The sequence below is a fragment of the Piliocolobus tephrosceles genome, chromosome 1 (assembly GCF_002776525.5).
Source record: "Piliocolobus tephrosceles isolate RC106 chromosome 1, ASM277652v3, whole genome shotgun sequence".
NCBI lineage: Eukaryota > Metazoa > Chordata > Mammalia > Primates > Cercopithecidae > Piliocolobus > Piliocolobus tephrosceles.
This window is the reverse complement of record NC_045434.1, coordinates 59,637,118-59,646,299: the sequence shown is the minus strand read 5'-3', so window position 1 is coordinate 59,646,299 and position 9,182 is coordinate 59,637,118. Positions and strand designations below refer to the sequence as shown.

General features: G+C 43.0%; 1 protein-coding gene across 1 annotated transcript in view; it reads left to right on the top strand.

The window, feature by feature from the left end:
- Nucleotides 1–9,182, top strand: part of KLHL12 (kelch like family member 12) — a 41,729-nt gene that overhangs the window by 29,935 nt on the left and 2,612 nt on the right. Inside the window, exons 7-10 of the mRNA XM_023186888.3 lie at nucleotides 5,876–5,982; nucleotides 7,193–7,388; nucleotides 8,161–8,319; nucleotides 8,634–8,732. Coding sequence (XP_023042656.1) covers nucleotides 5,876–5,982; nucleotides 7,193–7,388; nucleotides 8,161–8,319; nucleotides 8,634–8,732 — 561 coding nt within the window. The remainder of the gene's footprint in view (nucleotides 1–5,875; nucleotides 5,983–7,192; nucleotides 7,389–8,160; nucleotides 8,320–8,633; nucleotides 8,733–9,182) is intronic.

Below are 9,182 nucleotides of genomic sequence, written 5' to 3'. Positions count from 1 at the left end.
AAAAAAAAAAAAAAAAAAAAAAAAAAGACTTATTCAAGCTGGGCGCAGTAGCTCAAGCCTGTAATCCCAGCACTTTGGGAGGCCGAGACGGGCAGATCACGAGGTCAGGAGATCGAGACCATCCTGGCTAACACAGTGAAACCCCGTCTCTACTAAAAAATACAAAAAAAAAAAAAAACTAGCTGGGCGAGGTGGCGGGCGCCTGTAGTCTCAGCTAATTGAGAGGCTGAGGCAGGAGAATGGCGTAAACCTGGGAGGTGGAGCTTGCAGTGACCTGAGATCCGGCGGCCACTGCACTCCAGCCCAGGAGATAGAGCAAGACTCCGTCTCAAAAAAAAAAAAAAAAAAAAAAGACTTCTTCATATATTTGGAAAATGGAAAACATCAGCATATAATATAATACGGTCACATTTGTGGGATTTTTTGTTTGTTTAGTTTTGGATCTTTTTTGTTTTTGTTTTTGTTTTTTGATGGAGTCTCGTTCTGTCACCCAGGCTGGAGTGCAATGGTGCCATCTCGGCTCACTGCAATCTCTGCTTCCCGAGTTCAAGCGATTCTCCTGCCTCAGCCTCCCGAGTAGCTGGGATTATAGGCATGTGCCACCACGTCCGGCTAATTTTTGTATTTTCACCAGAGTTGGCCAGGCTGGTCTTAAACTCCTGGCTTCGTGATCCACCTGCCTCAGCCTCCCAGAGTGCTGGGATTACAGGTGCTAGCCACTGCGCCAGGCCCCCATTTGTGTTTTATAAATGTGTAGAAACAAGGCTGGAAGGAAATTATGTTATATTTTGGTGTGTCTTTGTATTGTGGAACTGTGGGTAATTTTTTTCATAATACTTGTCTGTATTTTCCAAGTTTTTTAGCAGTAAAAATATGTATTATATATTTTATAATCACAAGGAAAAAACTTTTCAAGTCTTTTTAACAGGGAGGGGTAATATGTGAGTGGGGATGGTGATTATACTAGTCCTTGAGTTATTTTTAAATATTCTAAAAGAAAATCATTTTTGTGCTAGAAAAAGCTGAACAGGCAAAATAAAGACTTCAGATTTAGCTAACATTGTATCCATTCAGTGTGAAACACTGTTGTTCTCATAGTTATCAAAAGCTCTGTTGGCAGTTGCCGGGGAAGTTAATTACTTAAACTCACTTTGGTAGACAGTCTGTCAAAACACAGGATCTGTCAGGGGAAAATAATGAAGAGAGTCCTTCACAGCAAAGAAGTTTGAGAATCGGTGATCGAAGGATCCCAGCCATTTAGAGCCATAAAACCTATGTCTGTAATCCCAGCACTTGGGGAGGCCAAAGCAGGAGCATCGCTTGAGCTTCAGGAGTTAAGAGACCAGCCTAAGCAACATAGTGAGACCTCCTCTCTGTAAAAAATTAAAAGAAAAAAAAAAATAGCTGGGTTTGGTGGCACACACTGTGCTCCCAGCTACTCGGGAGGCTGAGGTAGGAGGATTGCTTGAGCCTGGAAGGTTGATGCTGTGGTGAGCTGAGATTGTGCCACTACACTCCAGCCTAGGTGACAGAGGAAGTCCCGGTCTTTTAAACAAAACAAAACAAACTCCTTTGCAAATCATACCAACACCTCTTACCAAGTTCCACTGTAGACATATAGTTACCAGAATGTTGTTTATTGGGAAAATTTCAGCCAACAGCAAGTACTGTCCGTTCTCTGGGTTTTTAATATAATCTATTTCCTTTCTACTTATTTTCTCCCACCCTTCAAAAGGTACCTGAATGAAATATCAAGAAAGAGAGGGGTTTTTTCTTTATTTTATTTTATTTTATTTTATTTTATTGTTGAGACATTCTTGCTTTGTCACCCAGGCTGGAGTGCAGTGGCGTGATCTCAGCTCATTGCAACCTCCACCTCCTAGGTTCAAGTGATTCTCCTGCCTCAGCCTCCAGAGTAGCTGGGACTACAAACACACACCACCACACCCAGCTAATTTTTGTGTTGTATTTGTATTTAGTTTTTTTGAGACAAAGTCTCGCTGTGTCACCCAGGCTGGGGTACAGTGGTACAATCTCTGCTCACTGCAACCTGCATCTCCCAGGTTCAAGTGATTCTTGTGCCTCACCCTCCCGAGTAGCTGGGACTACAGGTGTGTGCCACCACACCTGGCTAATTTTTGTATTTTTCATAGAGACGGGGTTTCACCATGTTGGTCAGGCTGGCCTCGAACTCCTGACCTCAAGTGATCCATCCGCCTCGGCCTCCCAAAATGCTGTGATTGCAGGCATGAGCCACTCCTCCCAGCCTTCTTTATTTTATGTTACTTTATTTTTTGAGACAAGTTCTCACTCTGTTCCCCAGGCTAAAGTGCAGTGCTCACTGCAGCCTTAACCTCCTGGGCTTAAGTGATCCTCCCATGTCAGCCTCAGGAGGAGCTGGAACTACAGGCATTTGCCACCACACCTGGCTATTTTTTTTTAGATATGGGAGTCTTACCATGTTACCCAAAATGTCCTTGAAGCCCTGGGCACAAGAAATCTGCCCACATTGGCCTCCCAAAGTGCTAGGATTATAGTCATGAGCCACACAGTGATCTCTTTTTACATATATATATATATATATATATATATATATATTGATCTTTTTTTTTTTTTTGGTTGGCGGGGTGGGGCAGGGAGTCATATAAAGCAACAGAAATAAGAGCTGAAAAATCAGGAGAAAACTTTAAAATTTGCATAGCACAGAAAGTACCTCTTGGTTGGTGTGGGAATTTTTATTCATACATATATCATCTGCTGGCACCATATTCATCTACATGGGGAATGTGTCTGGATAGAAGGATCACACTTACCTTGTCTATTCAAGTCAGGAAGAGAAGAGGTGGAGTAAGAAAAAGGAATATGTAGGGGAATAGTGTTCCCAAAGAAAAAACAAATAACTTGTGGTCCTGGCTTCTCCCAATTTGAAGTAATCTTAGGCAGACATAAATGAGTTCACTAAAGAACCCTTCATTCATATGCTTTGAATTTTTTTTTTTTTTTTTGATGGGGGCTTGCTCTATTGCCTAGTCTGGAGTGCAGTGGCGCGATCTCGGCTTACTGCAACCTCTGCCTCCTGGGTTCAAGTGATTCTTCTGCCTCAGCCTCCCAATTAGCTAAGACTACAGGTGCGCACACCGCACCCGGCTAATTTTTGTATTTTTAGTAGAGACGGGGTTTCACCATGTTAGCCAGGCTGGTCTTGAACTCCTGACCTCAGATGATCTACCTGCTTCAGCCTCCCAGAGTGCTGAGACTATAGGCGTGAGCCACCGCGCCTGGCCATGCTTTGATTTTCGAAGGAGCTGACTCCTGAGACCTACTTGCTGGCTCACTTTGGAGAGGGTCCACTTTATTTGGCAAGCACATAAGACAAGTGCCCTCTTAGAAAAACTCCACGGTTTATGTGTGGGTGTATATGTTTTATTAAGAAAAATCTCAAAACATAAAAACAGTAATACAATGATCCCCCATACCCATCACTCAATTTTAACAAGTATCAACACATAGCTTTTTTTTTTGAGATGGAGTTTCTCCGTGGCTCAGGCTGGAGTGTAGTGGCGCCATCTCAGCTCACTACAAGCTCCACTTCCCGAGTTCAGGCATTCTTGTACCTGAGCCACCCCAGTAGTTGAGATTTCAGGTGTGCACCACCACACTCAGATAATTTTGTATTTTTAGTAGAGATGGGGTTTTGCCTTGTTGGCTAGGCTGGTCTAGAACTCCTTACCTCAAGTGATCTGGCAGCCTCGGCCTCCCAAAGTGTTGGCATTACAGGCATAAGCCACTGTGCCCAGGCTATTTTGAAGCAAATTCCAGACTGGATATAATTCCATCACTATGTGTCATACTTCCACGTGTGTCTCTAAAAAGGATAAAATTTTTGACACATCTAGAATGCCATTATCACTGTTTAAAATCACACAGTTCCTTATTGTCATAAGTACGTGTTTGTGTAACTTTTTTTGCATAATTTTTTATTTGTTTTTGAGTACTTACATTGTTCAAATCAGGAGCCAAAGTCCACACGTTGCTAGTGATTTCATGTCTCTTTTCAGTCTCTTTTTAATCCAAAAGATTTCCATCCTATTTTGGTTTTTCCTAACCAATTTATTTCTTGAAGAAACCAAGCTATTCAACTTGTAGAATTTCCCACATTCTGGACTCTGCTGTTGGCATCTTTATAGTGTCATTTAACATGTTCTTCTCCCATGTATTGCCTGTAAACTAGTGGTTGGACTAGAGGCTTGTTAAGAGTCAGCCTCAATTTTTTGGAAAAAAGACTCATTAGATGGTGTGTGGTCCTTCCTATTCATCACCATTAGGAAGCACACAATGTCTCATAGTAATATGTTAGCTTTTGAAATAATGATTCTAGCCCAGCAATTGATGATAATTGTCAAATCCATTACTTCATTAGGGGTTTATCTGTGTTTCCTGTCAGCTTCAAGGTACTACATTTGCTCTTTCAAGTCCAGGTTACTTGTAAGATCACTTTGGTCTCCTAGATGCTTCCTAGTGATTGAATTTTCCAAAGCTCCAGCTAACTGTTCTCTCCATGAGTTCTAATGGAGCACATGCACAGGGGATTTTCTCAAAGAGACTTTGCTCTTTGAAAAAAGCCAAGCCGGGTGCTGTGGCTCATACCTGTAACCCCAGCTACTTGGGAGGCCAAGGCAGAAATATCGCTTGAGGCCAGGAGTTTGAGACCAGCCTGGGCAATATAGCAAGACCCTGTCTCCAAGAGCCAAGGTAGGAAGTATTTTATCAGAGTAAGGCCTTAGGGGAAGGGGAAGATATAAAGGCTATCAGAATAGCTTCTTTGGGAAAATAGAGAAAAAGACTTTTCCTTTAAAACTCTAGTCTTTTGTTGCCTTGTGGTTTTGATGAATTGGCAGGGAATGTGATCATATAGTTGACTACATTGGAGAAGGAAATGTTCATGAAAAAGAGATTTTAGGCCAGGCACAGTGGCTCATTCCTGTAATCCCAGCACCTTGGGAGGCTGAGGCAGGAGAATCACTTTAGGCTAGGAGTTTGAGATCAACCTGGGCAATATAGCGAGACCCTTTCTCAATTCAGAAAAAGAGATTTTAAATCCATCACATGGATCCTAAGTTTCAACATGCAGCTTTTTTTTGTGACAAGGTTAGGAGAGTTCTTTCCCCATTACAACAAAAAAAAACCTCCCAATTTGGGTTTTTTCAGGCTGAGAAGTGCAGAGTGCCTTTAGCCTCTCACCTGCACTTAAGACCTCAAGTATTATGTCAGCCAGTCATCTCCATAGGTTGAAATGGTGCAGTGTTGCTGGGCACGGTGGCTCACGCCTGTAATCCCAGCACTTTGGGAGGTCGAGGCTGGCAGATCACCTGAGGTCGGGAGTTCAGGACCAGCCTGACCAACGTGGAGAAATCCCATCTCTACTAAAAATACAAAATTAGCTAGGCATGGTGGCATATGCCTATAATCCCAGCTACTTGGGAGGCTGAGGCAGGAGAATCGTTTGAGCCCAGGAGGTGGAGGTTGTGGTGAGCCGAGATTGTGCCATTGCACTCCAGCTTGAGCAACAAGAGCGAAACTCTGTCTCCAAAAAAAAAAAAGAAAAGAAAAGAAATGGTGTGGTGTCATGTTGAAGTTTGCTTTCTAGAGTTTTAATGTTGTCCAGAAATTTAAGTTTCAGAGACTTGAGAGCTACAGCCTCAAGGAGAAATAACTCCCCATTTGACAGCCTTATGATTATCTCCCATTTCAGATTGCATCCCTCAGCCACATAAAACAAGACATCCTAGAACTGTTTCTGTTGACACTTCCCTGTGACTAGTTACCCATCCAGGGATGCTGAACTAACCCATCTTTTTTCTGCCTTTGTCTTCAGGAGCCAATGAAGTGCTTTTGGTGGTTGGGGGCTTCGGAAGCCAGCAGTCTCCCATCGACGTGGTAGAGAAATATGACCCCAAGACTCAGGAGTGGAGCTTTTTGCCAGTAAATAATGGTGAAACTATTCGGTGGGAGGGAGCTTAAATGTCCTCAGTCTCTGGCTCCAGATCATAGCTAATCCAGCCTTAGGAGTAGAAAAGCCATTCGTTGGGAGGGAGCTTAAATGTCCTCAGTCTCTGGCTCCAGATCATAGCTAATCCAGCCTTAAGAGTAGAAAAGCCTAATAACAGGATCATGTTTCTTACAGCAGTCTTGTGCACATAGTAGGTACTCACTAAACAGTTTTTGACTGTTTAGATTAGAAGATTATGTCAGTGGCCCTGTGTCAAGGTAAACTCAGATGGCCACCACTAGTTAGGTGCCTTTCCAAGCTGTCTGTATAATTCCCAGCACATTTCATTGGTCATGCTGTGTTAAACTGAACTGAATGTTAAATTGTGTTTAATTGAACCTAGTGTTCAGTTGAGCTCAGAAGTTTGGGCTGGGCGTGGTAGCTCACACCTGTAATCCCAGCCCTTTGGGAGGCTGAGATGGGAGGATCTCTTGAGGCCAGGAGTTCAAGACCAGCCTGGGCAATATGGTGAGACTCTGTCTGTACAAAAAAGTAAACAAAAAAATTAGCAAGGCATGGTGGTGCATGCCTGTAGTCTTAGCTACTTGGGAGGCTGTGGCAGAGGATTGCTTGAGCCCAGGAGTTCGAGGTTGCAATGAGCTGTGATTGTGCTACTGCACTCCAGCCTGGGTGACAGTGAGATCCCAACTCAGAAAAAAAAAAAAAGTTTGTATCTGTCTCCCTCAGCATGTCTCTTTCAGTGCTGAATGAACAATAGTAATTTCTAAGAAAACATGGAACTCCAACCCTCCTACCTTTTAAGGTTCTTGTAATAAATCCTGGCCCTTTGATTAGCAGTGTGGGAATACTTTTCCACTTTATGGAAGGATATCAGTCTCTTAGCCCAGTGCCTTATGGAAAAGAAAGGAGTCAGATACCGGATAACAGAAGGCTGTTAAATCTTTTGGAAGCCTTGGAAAGAGGCAGATGTGCAGAAAGCTTGTATCTGTAAGAGCACCACAAGCATTTCGTTCAGTAGATAGCTGTTTGGGAGCCACTTGAGGATGAACCACTCAGGGAGGGTTCATGATAACAGGTGAAGAAGCATAGAGGTGTGCAGATGCAACAGGGAAAATAGCAAAAGGTAAGGCCCAAAACTTGCCTAACTGAAATGCTCTGTACCTCTTCTCTCCAAATCCATAGAGCATCACTCGTAAGAGACGTTATGTGGCCTCAGTGTCCCTACATGACCGGATCTACGTCATTGGTGGCTATGATGGCCGTTCCCGCCTTAGTTCAGTGGAATGTCTAGACTACACAGCAGATGAGGATGGGGTCTGGTATTCTGTGGCCCCTATGAATGTCCGACGAGGTCTTGCTGGAGCCACCACCCTGGGAGGTAGGCTGGATGTGCAGGGCAATTATTTCCATCTTACTGTGGCTGGACCAGGGTTTTTAACCTCTCCTGTTGTCTGGCAGGAGCATGAAATATGGAGAAAAAATTAAGGTCAAATGTTATTATTATTTGAGATAGGGTCTCTCTCTGTTGCCCAGGCTGGAGTGCAGTGGTGTGATCACGGCTCACTGCAGCCTCAACCTCCCCAAGCTCAAGTGATCCTCCCACCTCAGCTTCCTGAGTAGCTGGGACTATAGGCATGCACCACCATGCCCAGCTATTTTTTTGTATGTTTAGTAGAGACAGGGTTTCGCCATGTTGCCCAGGCTGATGTCTTACTCCTGAGCTCAAGTGATTCACCCGCCTTGGCCTCCCAAGGTGCTGGGATTACAGGTGTGAGCCACTGTGCCCAGCTAACAAATACTCCTTTTTGCTTTCAGAAATATCAGTGTAATAGAAGCTATTCAATATTCATGGATGTTTCAGTACTGACTACAAAGTTGGCAAATCAAGTTCCAATGTGCTGGGTGGGGAACTGGCACTAGTTGTATTTTTGCAAACTCCCAGGTGGTCTTTGAATGCTTTTAAGGATTTTATTTTACCCCATTCTTTTTGGATGTCTTCCTTGTCTATAAAACTTAATTGACTTATCTCATTAAAAAATACTTTGTTTTTGCTCCCAGACTTTTAAAGAATCCTTGGAAAATTTGTAGAGGAAAGAGTTCTTAGAAATCTGTCATTCTCTAATAGTCTGTAATTTGTTTATTCTGAGCAGATATGATCTATGTCTCTGGGGGCTTTGATGGAAGCAGGCGTCACACCAGTATGGAGCGATATGATCCAAACATTGACCAGTGGAGCATGCTGGGAGATATGCAGACAGCCCGGGAAGGTGCTGGACTCGTAGTGGCCAGTGGAGTGATCTACTGTCTAGGTATCAAGTCTGGGATGCAGGAATGGGAGAGAACTCAATGGGTAGTGGACTGTGAGTAAGGATTCCTCTTTACCAGGATGAAGTTCATAGACTTCCCTTCAACTAAAACCCTGGTGTGTGTTAATATATTTTCCATTAATTGGGATTATCTTTTTCTTATAAGCAGAAAGTAGGGTACTGTCAGATTTCTCTTAGAGTTATTGGAACTCTTGGGGGAAAATTGAAACTAAAATAGTTGAAGCACTCAGAGAAAGACCGACCAGAAATGGGCATGAGGATTTACCACTCTTTCTGGAATGATCTCTGTCTTCCAGGAGGATATGACGGCTTGAATATCTTAAATTCAGTTGAGAAATATGACCCTCATACAGGACATTGGACTAATGTTACACCAATGGCCACCAAGCGTTCTGGTAAGACTAGATCTGAGGGAGGGGACAATAGACGGTACTGTCAGACATTTGCTTATATAATGGTGGTGCATGGGGCAAACTGTAGATTAATGTAAAAATGAGATTCTGCTCTCCTCCTTGTCTCTGTTTTCTCTAAATATTAGGATAAAGACAGTTGATACTTAACAACTAGATTATACATTTGGAAGCAAAAGCCTTCATGTCTTTGTTCTCTCCCTACTTTTTAGAATATCCAGTACAATTTTGTCTGTGTAGTACATGTTAAATAAATGTTAAATAAAGTCTCTAATGCATAAGGACAAAAGAGTAGCTACTTACCTTCACTGAGAGCTTTTTGAAGTGGAGCAGGCTGGGATGTAGAAAAGGAGAAAACACTGTGCCGTTCTGGTTTACTTATTCGGGGTAAAAATTGCTTCAGAACCATAATCACAACTCCTTTCCCTCCATCAA